This window comes from Ursus arctos, unplaced genomic scaffold (genome assembly GCF_023065955.2).
Source record: "Ursus arctos isolate Adak ecotype North America unplaced genomic scaffold, UrsArc2.0 scaffold_2, whole genome shotgun sequence".
NCBI classification, from domain to species: domain Eukaryota; kingdom Metazoa; phylum Chordata; class Mammalia; order Carnivora; family Ursidae; genus Ursus; species Ursus arctos.
In genome coordinates, this window is record NW_026622874.1 from 15,505,875 (window position 1) to 15,532,532 (window position 26,658).

Below are 26,658 nucleotides of genomic sequence, written 5' to 3' on the forward strand. Positions count from 1 at the left end.
TCTAGCAGTACATTAAAAACATACACCATGATCAAGTGGGATTTATTCCTGGGATGCAAGGGTGGTTCAATATTCACAAAAACAATCAACATGATACGTCACATCAATAAAAGAAAGGATAAAGACCATATGATCATTTCAATACATGCATAAAAAGCATTTGACAAAGTACAACATCCATTCATGATAAAAATCCTGTGCAAAATAGGTCTAGAGGGAACATACCTCAACATAATGAAGGCCTTATATGAAAAACCCACAGCCAACAACATACTCAATGATGAAACTGAAAGCTTTTCCCCTAAGGTCAGGAACAAGACTAGGATGTCCACTCTCACCACTTTTTTTTTTTTTAAAGATTGTATTTATTTATTTGACAGAGATAGAGACAGCCAGCGAGAGAGGGAACACAAGCAGGGGGAGTGGGAGAGGAAGAAGCAAGCTCATAGCAGAGGAGCCTGATGTGGGACTCGATCCCAGAACGCTGGGATCACGCCCTGAGCTGAAGGCAGACGCTTAACCGCTGTGCCACCCAGGCGCCCCCTACTCTCACCACTTTTATCAACATGGTTCTGGAGTCCTCACCACAGCAATTAGACATCATAAAGAAATAAAAGGCATCCACATTGGTAAGGAAGAAGAAAAACTCTCACTATTTGCAGATAACATGATACTCTATATAGAACTCTAAAGACTCCACCAAAAAAAAACCTACTAGAACTGAGAAATGAATACAGTAAAGTCACAGGATACAAAATCAGTATATAGAAACCTGTTGCATTCTTATACACTAATAATGAAGCAGCAGAGAGTGAAATTAAAGGAACAATCCCATTTACAATTGCACCAAAAACAATAAAGTATCTAGGAATAAACATAACCAAAGAGGTGAAAGACTTGTACTCTGAAAATTATAAAACACAGAGGAAAGAAATTAAAGACGACACAAAGAAATGGAAAGACATTCCATACTCATGGGTTGGAAGAACAAATATTGTTAAAATGTCTGTATTACTAAAAAACAATCTACAGATTTAATTCAATCCCTATCAAAATGCCAGCAGCATTTTTCATAGAACTAGAACAAACAATCCTAAAGTTTATATGGAACCACAAAAATCTCAATAGCCAAAGCAATCTTGAAAATGAAAAACAAAACTGGCGGTATTGTAATTCCAGATTTCAAGTTATATTAGAAAGCAGTAGTAATTAAAACTGTATGGTATTGGAATAAAAATAGACACATAGATCAATGGAACAGAATAGAAAACCCCAAAATAGGCCAACAATGAAATGGTGAATTAATATTTGACAAGGTAGGAAAGAATAGCCAGTGGAAAAAAGAATATTCTCTTCAACAAATGGTGTTGGGAAAACTGGACAGCCACATGCAAAAGAATGAAATTGGACCACTTTCTTCCACCATACACAAAAATAAAATGGATTAAAGACCTAAATGTAAGACCTGAAACACAGAAATCCTCAAAGAGAACCCAGGCAATAATCTCTCTGACATTGGCTGTAGCCACATTTTTCTAGATATGTCTCCTGAGGCAAGGGAAATGAAAGTAAAACTTAACTATTGGGGAACACCTGGGTGACTCAGTCAGTTAAGCATCTGCCTTCGGCTCGGGTCATGATCTCAGGGTCTTGGGATTAAGCCCTGTGTCAGGCTCTCTGCTCAGTAGGGAGTCTGCTTCTCTCTCTCCATCTGTCCCTCCCCCTGCTCATGCTGTCTCTCATTCTCTCTCTCTCTCTCAAATAAATGAATAGGATCATTAAAAGAAAAATTTCAAAAACGTCTAAACTATTGGGATTACATCAAAATTAAAAGTTTCTGCACAGCAAAGGAAATAATCAACAAAACTAAAAAGCAATCTCAGGGGTGCCTGGGTGGCTCAGTTGTTAAGCACCTGCCTTTAGCTCAGGTCATGATCCCAGAGTCCTGGGATTGAGCCCCACATCAGGCTCCCTGCAGGGGGCCTGCTTCTCCCTCTCCCTCTGCCCACTGCTCCCCCTGCTTATACTCTCTCTCTCTGCCGAATAAATAAATAAAATCTTAAAAAAGAAAAAAAGCAACCTACTGAATTGGAGAAGATATTTGCAAATGACATGTCCAATAAAGGGTTAGTATCCAAAATAAATAAAGAACGTATAAAACTCAACACCCAAAAAATGAATAGTCTAATTAAAGAATGGGCAGAAGACATGAACAGACATTTCTCCAAAGAACACATATAGATGGGGGCACCTGGGTGGCTCAGTCAGTTGAGTGTCTGACTTTTAATTTTGGCTCAGATTGTGATCTTAGGGTTGTGAGATCAAGCCCCGCATTTGCATCAGGCTCCATGCTCAGCAACGGACCTTGCTTGAGATTCTCTCCCTCTGCCCCTCCTCCCTCCTTAAGCATGCATCTCTCCCTCTCTCTCTGTGTCTAAAATAAATAAAATCTTTATTAAAAAAAAAAAGATGACATACAGATGGCCAACAGACATATGAGAAGATTCTCATCATCACTTATCATCAGGGAAATGCAAGTCAAAACTACAATGAGATATCACCTCACACCTATCAAAATGGCTCAAATCAAAAAACAAAAAACAAATGTCAGCAAGGATGTGGAGAAAAAGGAACTCTCTTGCACTGTGGTGGTAATGCAAAGTGGTATAGCCACTGTGGAAAACAGTATGGAGGTCCCTGAAAAGTAGAAAATATAACTATCCTATGAACCAGTAATCACACTGCTGGGTATTTATCCAAAGAATACAGAAACACTAATTCAGAGAACACATGCACCCCTGCATTTATCGTGGCATTATCTACAGTAGCCACGATATGGAAGCAGGCCAAGTGTCCATCAATTGATAAAGGATAAAGAAGATGTGATATATATATGATGTGATTTCACTCATATGTGGAATTTAAGAAACAAAGAAAGGAGCAAGGGGGAAAAAAAGAAAGAAAGACTAACCAAGAAACAGACTCTTAACTGTAGAGAACAACCTGATGGTTACCAGAGGAGAGGTGAGTGGGGGGAATGGGTGAAATAGGGGGTGGAGATTAAAGAGTACGCTTATTGTGATGACAGACGAAATATATTGAATGGGATTAATGTCAGATGAGAAGTTGCAGAAGAAAAAATTAGTGAACTTGCAGACACAGCAATTGAAACCATTCAAAATTAAATGCAAAGAGAAAAAAGAATTTTAAAAAAGAAAGGAGTAACAAGTTTTATAATACTTCAAATGGCCTCCTGCATATGTAATTGGGGTCCCTGAAGAAGAGGCAAGAGGAAGAGGGCAGAAAAAACATTTGAAGAAATAGTAGCTGATGTTTTCCCAAATTTGATGAAAACTGTAAAGCCACAGACCCCAGAAATTCAGTGAATTCCAAGCAAAAAACATATGAAGAAAACTACACCCAGACATGTCATAATCAAACTATTCAAAACCAGTGATAAAAAGAAAATCTTAAAAGTAGTCAAAGAAAAAAAGACGCAATATTTATAGCAGAACAAGGTATTACAGATTTCTCCTTAAAAACAATGCAAGCAATAAGATAATAGAACAGAAAAAAAAAATCACAAAAATGTCTTCACGAAAGTAAGGCCAAATACTTATAGACATACAAAACCTGAGAGAGTTCATCACTGGCAGATATGAATTACTAAAAATGTTAAAGGAAAGCTTCTGGCTGAAGGAAAATGATCCTTGATAGAAACAGCAATCTGTTCCACACAAAGGACTATAGAACTCTGCAAATGGTAACTGTATGGGTAAATGAATAAGACTTTTTTCTTGTTGTTTAAATTTCTCTAAAATATAATTCACTGTTTAAACAAAAATAATAACAATGTGTTATGGAGCGTATAACATATGTAAAATAGAAATGCGTGACAATAATAAAATATAACCCAGGAGGGAAGACATGGTGGTATACCATTGTAAAGCACTTAAACTAGGCGTGAAGTGTGTAATACCATTTCAAGGCAGACTGTGATAAGTTAAAGCAACAGTAATGCAACCGCTGAATTAGCAAAACAGAATTACAGCTAATGAGTCAACAAAGGAGATAAAATAGAACCATAAAAAATATTCAACCTGAAAGAAGCAGAAAAAAAAGAAAGAGGAGAAAAGGTAGATCAAACAAATAAAAAACACTTCAAGATGATAAACATTTATGTACCTAATAAGACTTCTAAACAGACTGACCAGGAAAGCAAAAGAAAAGACACAAATTACTAGCAACAGGTTCTACAGACACTACAAAGAATAATAAGAGAGCATTCTGAACAACATTATGGCAATAAATTTGGCAATTTTGATGAAATGGACAAATCTCTTGAAAACCACAAACTGCCAAATCTCACTCAAGAAGAAGGAGATCATCCAGTTAACACTTTATCTGTTAAAGAGTGCTCTTTTCACAATACATTTTATTTGCAACTTGAAATTTTTATTAACTAGAGGAAATTGAAACATGGTCACATGGGTACTAAATTCCAACATTTGGACAAAGTGGTATGTCTTGTGTCTTAAGACATGGAAGTTGCTGGGAAAAACAGCATAAGATTGATATAAGGGGGGGCGCCTGGGTGGCACAGCGGTTAAGCGTCTGCCTTCGGCTCAGGGCATGATCCTGGCGTTATGGGATCGAGCCCCACATCAGGCTCCTCTGCTATGAGCCTGCTTCTTCCTCTCCCACTCCCCCTGCTTGTGTTCCCTCTCTCACTGGCTGTCTCTATCTCTGTCGAATAAATAAATAAAATCTTTAAAAAAAAAAAAAGATTGATATAAGGGGGCGCTGGGTGGCTCAGTCATTAAACGTCTGCCTTCGGCTCAGGGGGTGATCCCGGGATCGAGCCCCACATCACGCTCCTCTGCTGGGAGCCTGCTTCTTCCTCTCCCACTCCCCCTGCTTGTGTTCCCTCTCTCACTGGCTGTCTCTCTCTCTGTCAAATAAATAAATAAAATCTTAAAAAAAAAAAAAAGATTGATATAAGAACAGATGTTTTTACAATTTACCCTCCACCTAGTCATAATTCTGTAGTTTAGACTGATCAGGAAAAAAGAAGGTATTCTGTGATGTGGTGTCATTCTGTTCTTCCACCATTAGGGACTCTTGAGGTCCCTTGCTTCTCCACCCATCCCTTTGGTGGTTTCCTCTTCCTCCTCAGGTTTTAGTAGGAGATAAGTCTTTGGGCCTTCTACATTATTGCATTGTGTACATTCACTTTCCAAAGAAAATAATTCCAAAATTTTGTCCTAGCTCAAGCTCCCGTTTTATTTTTTTAGCCACCTTATACAAAATCCTCCGCAGCCTTTGATATTTCTTTTTTACTGTCATTATCGCTATGTGCATGAGGCAGCTTACATACAGCACAAGTTACGGGGGTGTCACTTACAGATCTGTACATCACGTTCTTGATGATTACACTGTGTTCATTTTTTTCGTTCTTCCATCAAAGTCTTTGAGCTAAACTATAGCACCATATCCTGAAAGCATCTTAAATTTTGTATATCATGCCTGCTTTTCTTTATTTATACAGTCTTCCCAGCCCCTATGTTCTGGCTCAAACCCTGCCCTCTTTAAAGGGTGGTTCCTGACTCCTTCCACCTGAAATGAACATCTGCTGCAATTACAAAATGTATCATGCACTCTGTCACTAACATACTGTTTCATTTTATTTAGATGTTTCATATATGGATGTCCGGCATTCTCCCATTAGACTATTTCTCAAAGACAAGTCTGAAGCTTTCTTTTTAGCTGCCACGGTGGCAAGTGCATTTCTGCGTGTTCAGCAAGCGTCCCTAATTCCAGGATTGAAGCAGAGTCACAAAAGGCCAAAGGACTAACCTCATCCTTTTTCTAGTTGTTGTATTTAAGTAGATTGCACTTCATCTAAAGCAATATTTGCGGTAGTTTTGATTTTTCCCTGATGATCTATGCTTTGTTTTCATGTTTTATATCGGAGAGAAAGAAGCCACACTAATCCTTGCTTCTTTAGATTGGATTTGTTAATTGTTTACATAGTAAACATAGATCTTTTCACATCGATTATATATGCCAAAAACTCCTTTCTTCTGAGTACAAAAGTCCTATGTCCCAAATTTAAAATTTTTTCAATTTAAATAGCCATACACAGAAAGAAATTTCCCTCAAAACTAACAATGTTGAGTACAGCTTCAGACACTGTTTCCGTCCCTTTTCTCCTGCACTTAATAGAGCTTTACTAACCCCTAATGACTGGAATGGAATCCATACCCTAGTCTTTTCCTGAAAACTGTCCATACTATATTCACATGGATGGCTCTGACTGCATCACGGATCTCTACTCCAGCTAAACTGGCAGTGGACTCAGTATCAGCCATGCACATCTGGGGCTTGTCTGCTTTCTGTCTGGGAATAGCCTTTCAGTCTTTCTAAATCTACATGTTTTTTCAAATCCAGTCACATCTAATCTCTGGTCATCACTTATACCTTCCTGTGTTACAGTCCTAAATAGAGAGAATTCTCAGGAAATACTGTTGCATTATAGCTTACATGCTAAAGTAAGTGCTTTTAAATATCTGCTTTATTTTACTTAAATGCCATTAAAGAATTTAAGGGAAGCTCTTTGAAACTAATTTGTTCATTTGTTACTGTCCCCTGGGTCAGCTTACAACTCTGCATGGGCGGCACTTCGCATCATAGGAGAGATTAGACTTTTGGGGGGTATAGTATATTGGAGTGGGGTGTGAGGGAAAACCAGCTAAGGAGTCTAAACACATTGCCCCCTCTTCTGAGTCAGTTCTTCACTGAATGACTTCAGTGAAGTCATTGAATTTATTTAAGTTTATTCCTGATACATGAGATATTCACATAGAATTACAATACACGTTCAAATCTGTTAGTCCTCAGTTTGAAATTAGTGCCACCATTCTCTGTCGATAAATTGAGAGGTGAGTGAACATCTTTGCATCTTTGGTATTGTTTTCTCTTTTATTTGAATAATTATAGACTGACTGCTTTTACTCTCTTATCCTTTCTCTTTAGCTCTCTTCAGCAATTTACTGTAGGTACCTAATCCCAGGTTTCTTTTCTTTCTTTGACATCACCAGTCTGAGATCTCTCCCTGTTGTGACAGGAAATGGGAGAGGCGGACCCCAGCAGGTGTGGGACTGGTCGTGGATCATCTGCACAAGACGGTAACACACCGTCAAGGTTGAGAGTTGAGCAGACGAACTGAAGGAGGTCACGGGCCATCAAGTAAGGCTGGCCTGAGATGAGTTTTTAAGAACCTGAGTACAAAGCCAAGAGTAGACAGAACTGTCAGGAAGCAAATGAAAAAAAGTGTAAAGAGGGGCAGCCTGGAGATGGAAGGGGGGAAGGGCAGTTGCGGGCAGTGAGGGAGTGGGGAGTAGAGTAGGTGCTTATCTGCAGCTCGCTTTTACTTGTTCCGCAAACTCTTGTGAGGTTGGGCCAGCTCCATTTTAAATGATCAGCCTTGGAAAGGAAGCCACCAGTCAATCTATTCTTTTTTTTTTTAATCTGTTCTTAATTATTAAATTATAAATGCCTCCTCCTTAATTATAAAATAATGGGAGGTGGTGTGTTTCAAATAGGACCCATTTTGTTCTTGGTGATATTTAAATAGACTCTTGGAAAGTTTTTCCTCTTCCTCTCCTCCTCCTCCTTCCTTTTTGTATAGAACATACTGCAGTATTTCCAAATATACTGTTAACAGAGAAGTGATTTTAAAACAGAGAATTAAGTCTTTAGATTAAGGTTAGTTCTTCATTCAGCTACCACTTTAATAAAATCAGCAATTTCAGTTTAAAATATATATATATATGAATAAATCTAAGTAATAAATATAGTTATGTATATATAAATTGTAGTTATCATGACTTGGCGTTTTATGCTAGGTTTGGGCAATTATAGGGTAAATAAAAGAAATCAAAGAAATTCCTGTGGAGCACGGTTGTAGTTGGTGCATTCCTATTGGAAAATAATGTGTTTTCATTTCAGAGCAAAGACAACAAAGCTGACATTGGTATTTAATGAGCTAAAGGAATAATGCCTCTTTTAAGCACATGACCATTTGGGTCCTGCAGGAGCTTTTGAGCGTGTTTATTCAAGGGCTGACCATACAGACTATATTACTTCTCCACTATTATGTGCAGACCACAAGCTGTAGTGGCGACACCTGCTCTCAGGCCCCACTGTCTTGCATAAAGTGAAATACTTATGTATTAGACTTTTAGTTCTTGAAGTTTGGCTAGATTTATCAACTTTCATTCAGAGGAAAGAAAGAAATAAAAACCATATGTAAATGTAAAACAAATGAAAACTGGAATGTAATTCTTTGGTTAATTTATGTAGCCTAGCTAATTTCTTTTCAAACATCTTATCCATTTACTTGTAGTTTTTCTCTTATCTAAATGTAATAGCTTATAGGGGGACACGTGGAAGTGTCTGCCATCTGCCACAGGCGATTTCCATGTCATTTTCTTGAATGTACTTTTAATCCTGTTATTAGTAAATTCTGTATCTGCCCTCTTGGGCAAATAAACTCACCAATCAGATCTTTTCTGAAAGGTGCGTTTTATGTTAATATGAGTTTGGGCACATGATGGCATTGTTTAGAAACCTTTGTTTGAGAACTTTAATGATTGGATTTTGCAGTACCGATTACTTATAGCCAAGTAAGTTGCTATTTCCATCAACACTATACTTTGTTTCCGTGTGAAATGAAAAATATTTTTTAATTTAACACTCCCCTCCCCCATTTTTTGACACACTGAAGTCCGAGCTAAAACGATGACTTCTGGACTTGCGTTTGTGTCCATCCTGCAAAGTGTCTGTCCATTTGTCCATTGATCCACCTCCAGAGAGCTAGCCTGTCTCATGATGAGAGCCCCCACACTCCTCAAGTCAAATGCATTTGTTTCTGAAGGGAACTACCACGTGATACTGAGCATATTGCTAAATAACTTGAGTTTTATTTCTTTTCTTACGGCTTTTACACTGTGTTGCTATGTGTTAGCATTTTCCCTCTTTTCTTTTAGAAATCCATAAATATTGCACTTGCTTTCATTTTCACCTTTCTTCTTACTAATTTAGACATTAAATAAAACAGACACTTACCGTCCCCTAGTGTAATTCTTGTCTTTTTAAAAATTAAGCTCCTGTTTTAATTGTTTTTAACTCACTTCTTCATTTGGGCATCAGTTATTCATTTATTTACTCAGTATTTATTTAATTAATCTGTGACCACAGTGACCAGGAGCTGTTGGGTAGTGGACATGCCAAGATGCACATGTTGTAGTTAAGTCAAGGGCTTCACAGATAAGTAGGGAAGATAGACAAATACACAAATGATTGCCATAGAATGCTCGTTACTGTGTGTCATGAAGAAACAGGACAGGATGCAAAGGCAGAGGAGGGAGGTAATGATAGGGATGACTTGAAAGAGAAAGTGACATTTGAGTCTTGATAGCAAGGAGGGGCGCCTCACTGGCTCAGTCAGAAGAGCATCCGACTCTTGATCTTGGGGTCATGAGTTCAAGCTCCACATTGAGTGTAGAGATTACTTAAATAAGTAAAACTTAAAAAGATTAACAAGGGAAGACAAGGAATGATATTTTGGGCAATGAGAACAGCATATGTGAGAACCAGGAGTATCATAAAATAACAGCATGCTGGGGAAGAAGCTTCATGAGAACATTGGGCTTAGGTGTCAAGGTGACAGATGTAATTGGAAAGGCAGGAGAGGTCTAGATTGTCTGAAGGGTGTCTTACAGTTAGGGTTGTGTGCTAACCTTTGGACCTGTGGGCCAGAGACTACCTTCAAATAGTTATGTAATTAAGTGTGGTGTTTTAGGAAGAAAATTTTGGAGACAGCGAGAAATAAAGGGAAATGTGGAGAGACTGGCAATAAATATGGAGAGTAGTTAAACTATTAGGGTAGTCCAGGGGAGAAATAATAGAGCTTTTTTTTTTTTTTAAAGATTTTATTTATTTATTTGACAGAGAGAGAGAGACAGCCAGCGAGAGAGGGAACCCAAGCAGGGGGAGCGGGAGAGGAAGAAGCAGGCTCCCAGTGGAGCAGGGAGCCCAATGTGGGACTCAATCCCAGGACCCTGGGATCACACCCTGGGCCAAAGGCAGACGCATAACGACTGAGCCACCCAGGTGCCCCCAATAATGAGAGCTTTTTGAACCAAGGCTGTGACAGCAGGGATGGAAAGGGCTGGGTATGGGGAACACTGAGCATATCATTTTCCAGGTGCCTTCAGGGAGACATGGGAGCGATTTGATGTGCTTGATGATAAATGCTAAGTCATTGCTCTTCTCATTGCTATTCTCTCCTTTCTCTCTCTCTTGTCCCCTTCACAACTTCCCAGTCCCGTCCTCTCTTTAATTTTAAGGAAAGGAGCTGCATATAAAACGTTTTTTGTAGAGAAGGCCGCTTATTAGACCTTAATATTCTCACTGACTGCTCCTTTAGTGATAACCAGTCTGTCCCTTACCGCTGAGTCGTGCTGTCCGATCAGCTTCTGCTAGGTTCCGTCGAAGGTGTTAGGGTTTGAACTCCGTTAACAATTAGACTCTCAGAGAAAGTGACCAAACCAATTGGCATTTTAGCCAAATTTAGTGCCTCAAAATCAGCAACTTTGAGGGAGGATTCATATGTCAGGGGGCATTTCACTTCCTCTGTGGTGTGCCCTTCCCTGATTTGGTAAAGAATATTGTCTCTGGCAATTTTGTATCAATAAGTTATATAAAAGAGGACATAATAAGCCACATGTACTTGGAAAGTTACACGAATATAATGAAGAGCTATTTTTCCTTTATGATGCTTCTCAGATTTAAGCATTGCTCTGTGTCCATGGCAACCACACCGGTCCAGGCTTTCTTCTTCTTACATTTGGCTCACTGCAAGAGCTTTATGACTTGTCTACCTTCAGTCTCTTCCTCTCTTAGACTCCCTTGCCCTCTGCTACCAGATTCATCTTTCCAAAGATTTTTCTCCATTATATGGTTCACCTGTCTGTTGTCTGATATAAGCCCATCATCTGCATTCCCTTTTCATTATAATCTGGCCTCAGAGATGCCTACTAGGCACATTATTGCACAGTCATAAGGATCCCCTAATGTCCTAGTCATGGGTCTTGTTTCTGCTATAAGTCTATAATGCCCTTGAGGATAGAGCCCATATTAGGCACTAGTTGTATACTCCACTAGCACCAAGCACAGCTCTGGGCTAACGGTGTGTACATAGAGAATTGAATATTTCCTCTTTCACCTTTTGCCCCTGGCCTCATTTAGTCCTCTCTATTCCCACTTGGTCTAAGGCGTGTTTCTGGTTATTTTGTGTTGTTAATTTCCTTCTCCTTCCTAAAGTAGTTGACAGTTTTATAGCATATATTATCCAAAGTTTGCAGGGTATTTTAAAAACCAGTATTATGATATCTTTGTTTTTAAATATAGAAACCTCTCTCTACCAGAAACCACAATGACTCAGCTGCTTGCAAGTGTAAAATGGTTTCTGCAGTTTTACGTGGCTAGTCTTTATGATGGTTATAGATTCATAGTAGCCTATTTTGGAAGCATAACATTTAGTATCAATCATGGCATTATTGCAGCTAACCAGGCAGACCTTTTGTACAAAGACGTGTATAGACATAGGTTCAGGGGGAAAAAAACAACTTGACACTCATGAAAGATATATTCTACAATGCTTTTAAATTTTTTAATACCACTATGATATTTTTATTCAGTGTCTTTTTTTTTTATAAAATTGAGATAAAATAACTGCCTTGTCATAAGAACGTAGAATAACTGTGAAGAACAAAGACTATAAGGTAAGCTTACTTACCATCTGCTACACGGAAGTAACTAAATTCATTCTTCAGCAAACCCACAAGTTGCTGTGTTGTGGCGTTGTGGGGTCTCTCCGGGAGAGCTGAAACCATAAATACTGAATCTATAAATGTCAGGGGGTCACTTTAGTTGACTCTTAGTGGCTAAAGGAAAGAGAGATTCAGAAGGACCTGTAAAATAATAATCCTTTAAAGTAAAGATGAATGATGAATGAGTGAAAAAAAGAAGTTGAAACCAGAATCTTATTTTATATTCATGTTTTTCTCTAATAACTTGTCAGTAAAGATTATTTAAAACTTTCCCTCCTCTCCCCTGTGAGCCTCGCCCTGACATTTCCTAGTTGGAGAAAGAGATCATACATGAGAAAGAAGTAAACAGTTTCAAGTAGTGATGAATGTTGTGAAAGAAAGAATACTAGAGAATCCAGCGTGTTACTGCTCTCCATTAGATAAGATGGTAAGAGAAGGCCTCTGTGAGCAAAATAACATTTGAGTTGAATGGTGTGGTGGACCCAGCCACATGACAACCAGAGGTAAAAGCAAGTACAAAGGCCGTAAGGCAGGAGAAGTTTTGTGTGTTCAAAACAGAGAGGGGGCCAGCGCGAGTGGAGGGCAGTGAGTAAGTGAGATGTAGAGAGGAAGAAGGTGTGGTCAGGGAGCTAGACAGGGGCCAGATCAGTAGAGACATATAAACGGTAGCAAAATGTTGGCATTTGAGTTTAAGGGGAAGCCAGTATAAGTTTTAAGCAGGGAGAAATTGTATCTGATTTATGGTTTAAAGACATTTGAATTGAGGGATTCTGGCGTGTGGAATGTGAATTGAAAAAGAAGCGAGAATGGAGACGAGTCAGATGTTATTTCCGAAGGCCGAGTCAGGACGTGATTGTTGCTTGGACTAAGGTGGTGACAGTGAGGATGGAAAAAGACAGATTCAGATAATGTTGTATTATATAGAGCTGACAGGACTTGTAGATAAATTGGGCTTGGAAGGCTGAGGGGAAGTGGGAAATCAAGGATGTTGTAGAAATCGGGCAGACGTGGCTGGCTCAGTCAGAAGAGCACACAACTCTTGATCTCAGGGTTGTGAGTTTGAGCCCCACGTTGGGTGTAGCAATTACTTACAATAAAAACTTAAAAAATACTGACTTGCAAAACATGAACAGATCATGTCTTTTAGCGGTGATCTCATTACCACGTATTATAGGAGGGGAGTAAGACTGTGCGTGGACGTGGATGGCACAGTGTCTGGCCCACAACAGGCACTTGGGAGATTTTTATTCCTACCTCTACCTTAGCATGTTTTTATTAGGAATTTGTATTCTCACATTACTAATTATTTAGGTCACCAAATTTCAAGCAAATGACTAGGAATTCCATCAGTGAATATTATATGAGATTCAATCATTCATCAACTCAGTAATTATTTCCTGAGCTCTTTGTGTATGTAGTCAGTCTGCTGGGTGCTAGGAACATGTTGGTGAGTGAAGCAAATGCAAAATGTTCCCTTAAGGAGCATTCTGTCTGTAGGGTCAGCTATTTCCCTAATAAAATATAACTAGTTATTAAATCACACCTGGCATAATTGGGAAGAATATCATGACATAATAGGAGAACATCTCTTCATGGCGTTCATATTCTCCCTCCTTTACTGCATTCATTCCCATATTTCTCCAGTGCTTTCTAAACCCATCTCTTGGCTCCAGATTCATCTTTCCCATGGTCTGTGGAAAATCTCCAACAGATTACCACATATTTCTTGCTAACTCCATTCACCCTGCACCCTTTCCTGGCCCCCGTGCTTTCCCTATCAGTTATTACTTATACTATCATCCCAGTTTACCAACCTAGAAGTGTCACAGTCATTCGTAATGTTAGCAACTTCATGAGATTACTGCTTTAAACCTTATTTCCTTAATAAAAAATGAGACTCAAAGAGGTTAGCTTTCCTCAAGTCACACAGTTACTGGACATTAAATGTTGGTTTTAAATCCAGGTCTGTCTGACATCTCAGTTTTTGTTCTTTCAAAAACATTTTGAAGATAGTTAAAATTTTTAAAAGAAAAAATGATGGAGAAAAAACATTCCAGAAAGAGGGAAGAGCATCTTAAAAGGCTCAGAAATATTAAAGTACCAATGTCTTTAATCAGAGAAATGCTTATCTGCCGTTCTCCTACTCATATTTTATCCATTTTGAATACTGAACCATTTTGACAATTATGGGGTAGCCGTTACGTGTCAAGTAACTGCCCCTGCTCAGTTTTTAGGACAAGAAGGATGGGACATGATACCTATCTCTAACTGCCTTAGCAGGGGAGAGGGCCGCTAACCATTGATTTCCATGCAACTCATTAAAGTATAAGTCGCAAGTGCTGTGTGAGAGAGAGCACACAGGCGCTCTCACGGGGTGAGGTGGAAACATGGAGCAAACAGTGGGCCAGCTGTCCCAATGTGGGATTGGAGGGTGGTTCCTGCAGGAGGTAATATCAGAGTTGAATTTTGACAGATTAAGAAAAGGTAAGTGAATTAGAGGGGAAGCACTGTTCAAGAAAAGGAGAAAGGAAGAACAAAGACCTGGAGACACGGAGTTACCAGGCATATGCAGGGAACTCCAAGTAGCTTGGGTATTGTAGACAGTGGAGATCCCAGCATCTCATACTAAGGGTTGATCTGAAATCAGAAGAGCTGGGAGTGGAGAAGAGGGAATAGTTTTGAGAGATGGTGAGGAGGTTGAATCCACTAGACTTGAATGATGGGATAGAGGTACTCTGGGATGACACCTTGGTGCCTACTATATAATTGGGCAGATGGGGAACCCATTAGCCAGGATAGGAAATGTCAGAGGAGGATCTGCACTGGGGAAGAAATGGTGACTTTGGATGCTGAGATCAAGTTACATGTGAGGCTGCATATATCCTGTAAGGAGACAGATAGACAGGTTGGGAGCTCTGGAGAGAGGGCTGATCGTGTGATGTGTTGTTCAGTAGTGATTAACAAGAAGGGTACGGGTAGGATCAGCAGGGTACAGGTGCTGCTCTTTGAGCACAAGTTTTTGCTCCGTTTTTGTTTCCCATTTCTTTTAGAACCCAAGACACCCTAGTCCATCAGTATATTCATAGTGACATGACTGTGTAAATCCTGTTGTTTGCACTGGACTAATTTGATTAGCCTGTTGGATCCAGCCTGTTTAAGTCTACTTCCTTCAGTGCTTAATAACTCAAGTTAGATTTTAAACATTTGGGAGCTCCCTGCTCCACGGGGAGCCTGCTTTTCCCTCTGCCAATCTCTCTCTCTCTGGGTCTCTCGTGAATAAATAAATAAAATCTTTTAAAAAATAGATTTTCAACATTTGGTAGTTATCCAGACACTATAGTTGTAGTTACCACTTACTAACAACTTGATCTTGGACAAGTCACTTCACTGTTCTAAGCTCAGGTGCCTCCAACATGAAAAGGTCATAATTGGTTGTTAGGATTAAATGCAGTAATGCTTACACTCAGGGCTTGCAAAGTTCATAGCCTTTATAGATACTGAATAAATAACTGTTATTATTCATACTGTTGGTTACTCACATATCTATCAGAGTTTGTGATGTAGAAGTGACGTCGTTAGGCCCTGCTTGGAACAAATATGAGTATGAGATAGGTAAAGGAACCCGCTATGCAGGAAGAGCCCTGTGTACGTGTTCTGCTACCATCACGTAAGTCAGCCTGGGGCAATACTGAGTATATGCAGGAACTGACCTCCGACGGGAGGTGAAGACGGAGCAGAGCACCTACAGTAAAAGGAGAGGAAAAATCACCTCCATTCTCAGCATTTCACTACCTCTGAAATTCTACTGAATTCATCTGAAGTTCTGAGGCAAGGGGCAGGGGCAGGGAAGTAGTACAGCTGGACTACCTCTTACCATCGTTATTCCAGAACATGGACTTGTCTATGCAAAAAACCCCTGACTGTCCCCATCTCGACATATTCATTTTATAGAAACAAATTCACTTGCTAATACATGGGCCGGCCCATATAACTACTCCAATGAAAATATTATTTTTCACAGTGACAGCTATTAAACCACACTTAACATTCTACGTAACATGCAGATGCCAGAGAGAGCAAATGGAGTAGAGAACTGGAGGTGGACCATGGGAAGAAGTAGAGGCGGTTCACAACTTATCAAGATGACTAGAGCACCTCGTTATTTTTAACAGCCATGACAAACAATACACACGTACACTCATACACACATACAACAACGAAAAGTAAAATGCTGATCCAGCATGAGAGAATCAAGGAACAGTCTGGATTTTATAGATCATTATTTTAATCTGATCAATTTAACCTAAAAAACAGGCCCCTGCTAACATTTATTTATGCTTCTGCTTACCTTGAAAATAAACGTGAGCCTTACACAAACCGCCGGGGAAGGGGATGAGTGACCTGAGACAGCCTCCATTTTCAAGGCTCAAGAAGGCTGCTCTTCCACAGACACTGTGGCTGACCTGCCAGGGAGGTGGCCTCTCTGACTGTGCGATTGAAGAAGAGTGCTCCTCGCTTCAAAATTGAGAAGGCAGTTGTCCTTGCTTATCATAAGTGTGTTCAGAAGTGATTCTTCAGGGAGGCTTATGGACGCCCCACTCAACTCAAATCTCTGAATCCTAGGTTCTTTCACAGCAGAGCGCAGGCACAGGCTCTGGATCAAATCCATATGAAATAAAAGGGTGAAGCACAGTTTTCCTAATAAGATAGTTGTTTGTTTGTTTGCTTGTTTAATGGGCTACATTAGTTGAAAGACAACAACAGTGCGGGAAATGCAAGGCTCCCTGCCATTCAGCTGGGCTCTGGGATCTTGGCTTCCTGGCTCTGCCTCAAGTTACGTTTTGTGATCCTAAACCTGTCACTTACCTGCTGCCTCCGTCTTATCATCAGTAGGATAAACACGATAGACTCTGATGCTCTCTAGGGTCTAACAACACCACATTGTCTTATGATTCTGCCATCATATCTAGAGTATCCTTCTTAGTGTGGGTAGTGCTTTACTGAGGGACATTGTCCAAAAAAGTATGTTCTACCCAGGAGGTAGGATTGTGAACACTTTAGAATGGTCCAGAAACCAGGTTATAAGAGGCCCAGTTAGCAGCAGGGATAGTTAACTTGGAGAAAAGGAAATTAAGGCTGCCTCCAAATATTTTAATTAATGCCACATAAAAGAAGTAGACTTAATTCTATGTTGTTATAAAATATATTCCCAACCCAGTGACTAGAAGTTTCCCGTTTCTGGCTTATAGCAAGTAGTACTTTCTAAACAAATAAATGTCCAGTAATAAAATAGGCAGCCTTTTGAGATAACCGTCAATAAAGATAAGGAAGTAGAGGCAAAATGACCAACTCTTAAAGAGACTGTAGAAGTTCTTGTGTTAATAAAGGCATTAAGCTAGAATCTGACCACAAGAATCGCTACCATGACTATTCAGCATGTTATTAAATTATTGCTGGTGGGAGAAAGTTCTCTCTTCTAGTAAAAAAAAAAAAAACTCCTTAAGATGCTTATGCCTTAAGTCTTACAAGAGGTCAGAGCATTCTTAAACAGTAGGTAAGTCTATTTTACAGGAATCTTTTTTTTCCCCTTTGAATTCCTATAAACTTGTTACCTGAACTACCCACCACGATGTCAGTTACTTACGTATTTTATTTTGTACCCCAATTCTTCAGGATATGAATTCCAGCTACAAAATAATGAGACTTATTTCCCTGTGATATAACTTAAATGCCTAGTCTCATTACGTTTCATTTTGGCCTTTTCTTCAAGTAGCGTGAATAATACATAAAGTGAAAAGCAGCATCTGGTGGTATCGTTCTGCCTCCAGAAGCCCGTAGCAGAGCTCGAGCTTGAATGGCAGAGTGTGCGTTGCGCAGGATTTTACATGGGTGCAAGATACCAGTACTACTTACTGTGTCATCTTGATTTGACCTATCTGTTGGATCTTAGGAACTTGCCGAATTATTGAGGGTTCATCTTTTAAAAAGGGGACCCTGGGTGGCTCAGTCGGTTAAGTATCTGCCTTGGGCTCAGGTCATGATCCCGGGGTCCTGGGATGGAGCCCAGAGTCAGGCTCCCTGCTCAGCGGGGAACCCTGCTTCTCCCTCTCCCTCTGCCCCTCCCCTGCTCATGTCCTGTCCCACGTGCTCACTCTCTCTCTCGCTCTCAAATAAATGAATAAAATCTTTTAAAAATTAAAATAAAAAAATAAAAAGTTGTCTATCCTACAAAAGAGAAGTAACTAGAGAATTCAGTTTTTGCCCTTTTACCTTTCCAAGTTGAGAAGAGTATAGGTCCTTTCCTACTTATTACAAAGTGTTTAAATCTTCAAGGTTAGAACTGAAAAGGCAGTTGATCTCACAGGAATGTCTTTTGTCATTTTATTTGGCTAATTCTCTTTCTAATGTTAATACATTCAGGGTCCTTTTTGTCTTTCTAACCCAAAGCCAGGTGAATACAATGCATTTACACTTGCTCTCCTCTTCTGTAGGACTTCCTGGAAACACTAGCAGCCACCCTGTTCTAGGCTCTGTGAGAGATTCCTTGATATGCATTAACTTACTAAGTGTTCAGAGCAACGTGGCTAGGTACGTGACATTGACATTTTACAGAGACTCAAAGAATATTAAGTAATTTACCCATGTCATACAAGTAAATGTGACTAAAAGAGAGTATAATAAGCAATGCTCTGTTTTGCTCCTAAAGGTATGTTTAATTCTCCTTACCCTTGGATTTGGGTCCCAGCCAGTCACACTAGTAGGAGCCCACTTTAGTCTGCATCCATTGTGAATACAAAAGGTGGGACCAGATCATGACACAGTGCTGTTCCTCCTTTTACGGTGTCCACATTCTGCTTTATCTTTGTCTGAACGCCTCTCTGATTTCAAGTTCTTGCAGATTGGAAAACGTTTCCTTTTTCACCTTTGTAACCCCTGAAGTAACTACTTAGCATGTTTCTTTGCACTCAGTGTTCTTCATTACAATCCATAAATTGAGTCGAGTATGCTTTTCATTTTACAATGGGAGTCATTTATGTCCTGCACATGTCCAGCAGTCATGACACAGTGGAGTGGCTCAGGGAGACTACTCAAGCATGAGGCTCGAGTTAGGACTGAATCACCGTCCACCTGAATCCAGCGCTCCAGAGAGCCTTCTATTCTTTAGAGAATGGCTTAGGGACCATTGCCTGGTCCTCTTTACCTTTCTCTCACTCTGCCTCATTGCATGATTCATCCAAATTTCCCATATCATCTTCAACTTGCTGTTGAACTTCCTTTCCAGAATTTTTTTTAATCTTCATGCAAGTGTAAGGAAATTTGAGAAATCATGTATTTTTAACTGGTTAATTTAGAAGAGTTTTTTTTTTTCTACCATTAGTTTCATCTTTGGACTACTTTATAACTCAAAAATTTATTTCTCAGAAGTGTACTGTACTGCATCTCATCAGCAATAAATAAATTACTGGGGGAGTTGGGGAGGGAGAAGAGAAAGTGCTCGCTGAGATGAGTCACTCTTCTAGGGCTTCAGAAATGCCTGAAATCCATTCTTCCATTTCACCAAGTGATATTCTAGAAGAGTTATTTTACCTGATATTGATCAATGGCTTGTTCTCAAAGGACAACCCAAAAAATAAGGGAACTTTTGAAAGCAAGGATGATGCTAGGGGCGGGGGGCTGTTTATATAGGGTGCTTTATTCACCAGAATGATACATCCCGAGATGGGTTGGGCTTGGGCTGGTGTCCCCATATATACAGAACTGAATAAGCAGGTGTCTGAGAAGCCTGGTTCCCCTTGATGTGGAGAGGAGGATGAGAAGATGGGGATGGACATGACAGCCTGGGATGTGTTCGTTCCTGTGTGGGTTCTGGCCTGGGGTGCGGGGAGATGAGCCCGCTCTCAGTGGTCTCATTTCCAGGCAGGGGACGCCTTCTGGGCCTGGAGGGTCTTCCGCGCCCTGTCTTCTGGCTGGAAGTTCTGTACCTTCAGCCTTTGCTCTTCCCACAGCTCGGCGTGTTCTGGGTCCGTGGGAGAGAGCTGGGGTTGCTCTGAGCTGCTGCTCCCTTTCCATCTTCCTCCTCACTCTTAACTGCACATCTGGCCTGCGAAGCCCCAGGACCCGGGGCTTCAGCAGCGACATCGTCTCCATCCCCCACGGTGCCAGCTCTGCCGCCCCTGGTTCAGCATCTTGGTTCAGGGGCTGGTAGGAGTAGCCAGCTGGGCCTCCTCCCACGTCCTCCTTCCTCCTGTTCTTCCTCAGGCTGCTCACTGCTCTAACCCCCATGCCTTCTGCGGGGCTCTGGTGTGGCCCCAGTTCCTCAGACTGGTTGGGGAAGGTAGGCTCCGGACCCAGGTCACCTCCCCATAAAAACACTGCTGCGCTCCCAACAGGGGCCACTCAGAGCCGGGCCTGAACCTGCACCTTCACTTCCTCAAGGATAATGCATTTTTGAGGAGGAGGATGATGGAGAGATTAGGAAAACTGAAATATAGGACCACTTGTTTTAAGTGTAACTTGGTTTGCTCATTAGCATACTTTGGTTATTTCATTTAATAGAACTTCTTTTGTGAGCATCAGAGCCAAGCCATAGTTGCGAAGTCCTTTGATTAATTTTGACTTCTTACCAGAATCCATTTGGGCAAGAAATTCTTTGTTTCTGGATTATATAAGAAAAAATAAATGCCTCTGCCAGTGTTCTTTGAAATTAAGTCAGTTGCATGGAAACATTTCCCCTATCTTTAAAAAAAAAATCAATCCAAAAAAAGTCGTGTAAGCAAAGGAGTCACTGAATTCTCCCTTCCTTTGCAAGTAAAAATGTCCCCTTGCTCTTAAACGGGAAGCTTCCATGGCAGTGCTTTTCACACTTACACAGCAGTAGCTGTCTTTTCAAACAGAATCTCGTGCAGAACTCCAGTATGTAAACAAGATAAAAATGGAGCTCTTCCCTCTGGGGTGTGTGTGTGTGTGTATAGGGGTAGGCTATGAAAGGCCCAGAACCTGTGCCCTCAACCTTACGGTCTCCCCCTTCCAGCTGAACCTGCCCAGCAGACATTTCCTCCAGAACCTTAGCGATCTGAAATATATATATGTATATTCCATATTCTAATAGTTTTGATCATTTTACATTTACATTTAAATCTCTAGTTTTTAAAGAAATCATTCTTGGAGGGGCCCCTGGGTGGCTCAGTTGGTTAATTGTCCAAATCTTGATTTTGACCCAAGTCATAATTTCAGGGTTGTGAGACAGAGCCCTGCAACGGGCCAGTGCTGGACATGGAGCCTGCTTAAGATTCTCTCCCTCTCCCTCTCCCCCGCAGCAAACGCACACTCTTTCTCTCTTAAAAAAAAAAAAAAAAAAGAAAAAAGGAAAGCAAGCAAGAAAGAAAAGTCATTTTTAGAAAAAAAAAGAAATAAATCATTTTTGGGGTGCCTGGGTGGCTCAGTCAGTGAAGCGTCTGCCTTCGGCTCAGGTCAAGATCTCAGGGTCCTGGGATCAAGTCCCACATCCGGCTCCTTGCTCAGCGGGGAGTCTGCTTTTCTCTCTGTCTGCTACTCCCCCAGCTTTCTCTCTCTCTCTCTCTCTCTCAAATAAATACAAAAAAAAAAAAAAAAAAGAAAGAAAAGTCATTTTTGGAAGAAATAAAAGGCTTGACAACAATATATAAATACCTCCTTAGTTAAGATTTTGTTAGTACTTGAAATGTTTAACAAAAAATGTTTTGAGTTTTGGAAAAAGGAACTAAACAGCATTCTGTAAAAGCAGGCAATATTTCCATTTAACCCTAATTCTGTAATTAACCTCTTTCTTTAACCAAGATCACAGAGATAAGCCGATGTTTCTATTTTGTTACTTGCAGAGATCTGTAATTCTCATTTGTCAGAGCAGAAAACTAAGACCCAGAAAGAACTAGCTCTAGTTCTCCTCATCCTCTTACTCTGTATCACACGACAACTTGCATGGAGAAACTGGTCTGGTATTCACTATAGAACCAAAGCACCAAGATTCGGACTATGATTAGTTAATTGTTAGCTAAAGTTTAGAACCTGCTCCCAAAAGGGATCTTGTCTTTTTGCCTTCATTTGGCTGCCACTGACTATTCGCAACAAGGAAGTTAATATAACACATACCAAGACTGTAAAATTTTACAGCATGGATAATCCTCAGTTATATTATTAGTAGAGAAGGATTAATTTGACCAGAGAGTATCAAAGTCATGTTTTGAGCTATTAACTGAGCGTTTTTCAGGGTCTCTGGCTTACAAAAGTTACTACTGCTTTGAGAATCTCAACTTCAGTGGTTCTTTAGATGTATACTCATTATTATGTGGTAGGTTTTTATGGTTTATCATACTGCATGTTTATAAAAATCTTACTTTTAATTATGGCTTCCCAGAATGCTGAAATACTTCACATTCTAGCATTGCAAAAGTCATTATTATTGCATAAACACCGCAACTTGAGGGTGTGTCGTTTCTTGGAAGCTCCGTCTTTGCTCTCTGTTCATCCTGTATCCTTTTCCCTAAACCTCTCTCCTCGGTAGAGATTTCAGTCATCTAACCAGGATTGGAGCATCCCACTTTAAATACGCAGCATAAAATCCAACTTTGATCTGTTATCCTTATTAGAAAGCAAGAGTGAAGAGAGGTCAGCCTTTTAGCCGGCAGGCTGTCTGGGTTTTCTGCGAGCATTACATGTGAAGAGAAGCTAGTTCATCTGTCTTCTGGCTTTAGGATTCAACAGCATAAGCTGTCAGACTAACACTGATTGAAGGTGGACCAGGAGGGGGAAGCACATCTGTCCAACGGCTCGCCATTGGCTTCTTATTACAGCATTCTCCCCTGAGACACACTCTGCATGCTCATTCACCTACCTCCTCCCCTGCCCTCCCCTCCCTTCCCTACCCCTTCATTACTGATTCACAGCGAGAGGCGGCAGCGGCGGCGGTAGCGGCGCTGCTTGTCACGAATCAAGGATTGCAATGAGCTCATCCTTTTCTCCTTGCAGCTTCACAACTGCCCCGGCTTCCTGGCTACTGCTGCTGCTGTCTGCTCACCCACACACACTCACGCACGCACACACACGCGCACACGCACACACACAGGAACACAGACATACGCACTCTTACATGCTAGACCCTTCTGAGCTGCTGGTACATTTTAACACATGTATCTGAACTCTCCTGCATCACTCTTGGCCATTTTCTTGCATTCGATTGCTTTTGCCGTTTTTTTATTTAGATCAGAATTTGATTTCATTTTCCAGTCTACTTTGGGGCTCTTGCACAGTGGATAATTTAGCCAAAATGTTCTTCCTGTGGAGACGTTAGCTGACAATTCCCATCACAGACTGGCTTGTGCGTGCTCCTGGGGAGACCTAAGCCTGGCTGCCCTCCCACTGCAGTTCTCAAAATTGTGGATAAGAGATCCAGCTTTCTCATTCTGGATACCTACTTACTGCTCATGGAAGAAGGGGTGCCCTGCCCAGCCCCAGCTGCTAAGCTCACACCTCCTGTCAGAAAGTCCCAGGACATGCACGACGAGAGGAGCAAGCTGGTGAATGAGTATGCATGTCGAGTGCTGGAACTTCTGGGAATGGGGCATCGTCTGTTTGTGCCTCGGCTTCTGGCGGTGAGACTGTTTTTCATTGAACTTCATTTGTAGGGAATCTGCCACCCTCTGTGAGAATTCCTGTATCCCTGAAAGAGGCTTGCAGTCTCCTGTTTTCTTCTCCTCTTCTCCACACTACCAAGCAGGAAGTGCTGAGTGGCCGCTGCCCTGGGGCTCCGGCGGAGCCTGGTCCATGCCACTCCTTAATTGGCTAGAGGAGATAGGGCTCTTTTCTAAGAGCCCAGGGCCGCATTAGTGGCATTATCTCTGTGGCAGGGGAAAAAAAATGTTTTCTGGCTGCCGAGACTCAGCAATAAAGCAGAACACCCAAGTGCTTGCTGTGGGCGTTCTGTTATTTACATCTCCGAAGGGGTAAATTTCACAACAGACCTTATTGCGACTTATCTCGACTACTGTGGTTTGCTGTGGTTTGCGTTCTAACCTCACCGTTTGATTGCCAACTTGATTTTTTTTTTTTCTGGATAGGGAATTTTACCCCCTAAAAATCCTTGGGTAGGAAATTGAAAATTTCTCTCCTGGAATGCTTGAACTGTGTATCCATGAAGCAGCTTAAAGCTGTTGGGTCTATGCCGTGAATCTGGGAAGTCTGGCTAGCTTGTTTTTTGATTTCCTGAACAAGAGGAAAATCACCCTTCCTCCCTTCCTACCAAGGGTTAAAATTAAATACCCACAATCGCTGGTGCAGGGTTTCTTTTCAGTGGTTTGAGAACTATACCTAGCAACTGTTCTATAACGTAATTGGTCTACAGTAGTCCTATACCGTTATTTGGTAATTGAACAAGAATAATCAAGCTTTGTCTATTTTATACAATGGAGTTTAATACCATTCCAGACTGTTCTTCCGTTATGGTTCTGTCATGTTACAGTCTCTTCAAAGTACGATGTTGACTGAATTTAACACTTTTCTCTCTCTTCAGTCTAGTTCATCTCTGTTTATATTATCTTCGCAATTATCAGTTCAGTCTTCATGTATGTATTTGCACGCAGGTATCATCCCCGTTGTTTAATCATAACAACATTTCAGGTAGCTGTATATATGAGGGGTTTTTCACCCTGAAGAAAGTCTGTTTATCACTGCGAGATGAAGTTAGAAGCAATGACCACCATTCAATTATGGGGGAGGGGATATTTTTGAGAAATGCCATTTCTTTGTCATTTAAGAAAGAAATAAAAAGAGTTCAATACATATGTTTTAATGCCCAGGTGAGGTCATCAGTGCTCACTTGAATTCTGTTTCCCTGAATCTCATTTTTCTTACCAAAAGAGGAAACTGAAGGTTTATGTTCCATTAGAAAGGAGTTCTGGTTTTTTTTTTTAAGTGAAATAAAAAAGCATTTTATTCAGGAGCTCTGACACTATTAAGTGCTAAGATATATTTCAACAAATTCTCTTCATCTCTTTGAGGAGTCCGTTTTGGGTCTCATATATTTTCATAATCTTAAAGACTACTTAACTCTGTAGCTCCAGGGCTCCCGCTGCTAACTTTCCAGTAATCTGGCGCTGTCTTCCTTTGGCACTTTATACTTTCAGTGCTTTGAAAGACAACATAAATTGATAGCTAAGACGGTCTCTCTTACTTTAATCTGCATTAGGGTTGAATTTAAACTGCCTCTAGTTTAAAGCAAATTATCAGCAATAAAACCCACAAGGAAGTGGGTTCATAAGCTTCCCGTCTTCTGGAGGTCATGGGGGTCTGTATGTTGCAACCATATGAAGGTGGCTTGGTTGCCCAATGAGGTGTTAAAAGGTAATACCTCCCTCCAGTTGTTTTGGGCTCCCACATTCAGAGAGTCGAGGTAACGGTGCTATTCGCATTACACGTGAAAAGAATATACTGAGTTGTCGATAAGGTCGTTTGGCAGTCTCTGACTTTGCCATACAGTGTTGTACTTAAAAGATTACTGATAGAACTAGGGTACTCTGCAGTTTGGGAAATCACATGCCCTTTAATTAGCAATATGGCTGTGAATTGAGATCAGCTATCCAATGAGTTACTGCTTAAAGTTTATTTAGCATGTGTACCAGGACGAAGTACAGTTGTTCAGCCTTGTGTTATCGGACTGGCTAATGATGTGGGATCGATGGCTGATCTGCACAGGGTGGTCCTGAGAGGAATCCTGCCACATGCAATATTGCGGTCTTTCCATTACCACTCAAAAGGGTGGGCACTGAAGTTTCGGTTTTTCGATAGATTTTAAACATGAATGCATGTAGGTTAAACACATATAAAATATGTTATTTTAGGGGCACCTGGGTGGCACAGCGGTTGAGTGTCTGCCTTCGGCTCAGGGCGTGATCCCGGCGTTGTGGGATCGAGCCCCACATCAGGCTCCTCTGCTATGAGCCTGCTTCTTCCTCTCCCACTCCCCCTGCTTGTGTTCCCTCTCTCGCTGGCTGTCTCTGTCTCTGTCTCTGTCGAATAAATAAAGAAAATCTTTAAAAAAAAAAAAAATGTTATTTTACCTTAAAGATCCCAGTAGGGTTTTTTTCTTCATGTAAGTTAATGTTCTTGATGGACTCATCAAATAAATGAAGATTTACCAAGACAGTGTTGTAGATTTGGACGTTGAGCCTTATTCATTGTTCCCTGATTCACAGAGGGACCGTCAAACTACTAGAACACCAAGCACCGTTGAAAAAAATTTTTTTAAGTTTTTATTTAAATTACATTTGAAATTTTTGCTTTTTGTCCTTCAGAGGTACACGTAGTAAATAATAATTTCCCTTTAACGGATCAGGTACAAGTACTGAGTTTTAGATATTACCCTAAGGCATAAATTCTATGTGCAGACTCACCAAACACGTTTCTTTGGTAAAATTAAAATACCAAAGCAAGAGATACAGGTATCCTAGATACCAGCTAAGTAGTGTTTCCCTCTTCTAAAGCCTGTGCTTCCAAATGATTCTCAGACTTCCAAAAATATGTCTCTACTGACTAGAAATTCTTTTAGACACTATACAGGAAGAAAAAGCCATTTGTGGTAAAAACAGTGAAGGTGAGAAAGAGAACCATACCTAGATTTAAAAAAATAATAATAATCCCCTAAAATAAGCAAACCTAGAATTTGCTGCTTATCGGAGGCCCTTGAAGAAAGATTGATCAAGAGTCGTGAGAGGTTCAGAATAGAAGCATC

The 26,658-nt window shown here is 40.6% G+C and overlaps 1 protein-coding gene across 12 annotated transcripts in view; it reads left to right on the forward strand.

Annotated features, from left to right (window-relative positions):
- RABGAP1L (RAB GTPase activating protein 1 like) overlaps nucleotides 1–26,658 on the forward strand; it is a 722,910-nt gene that overhangs the window by 548,341 nt on the left and 147,911 nt on the right. Inside the window, exon 1 of one of the 12 annotated variants that reach the window (XM_026509303.4) lies at nucleotides 22,823–23,524. The exons of 10 other annotated variants lie outside the window; for them this stretch is intronic. In XM_026509303.4, the coding sequence (XP_026365088.1) occupies nucleotides 23,357–23,524 (168 nt within the window). In that variant the 5' untranslated portion in view covers nucleotides 22,823–23,356. Of the gene's footprint in view, nucleotides 1–22,822; nucleotides 23,525–26,658 lie in introns of those variants that run through there. One more of the 12 variants, XM_044387906.3, reaches the window with a different exon arrangement.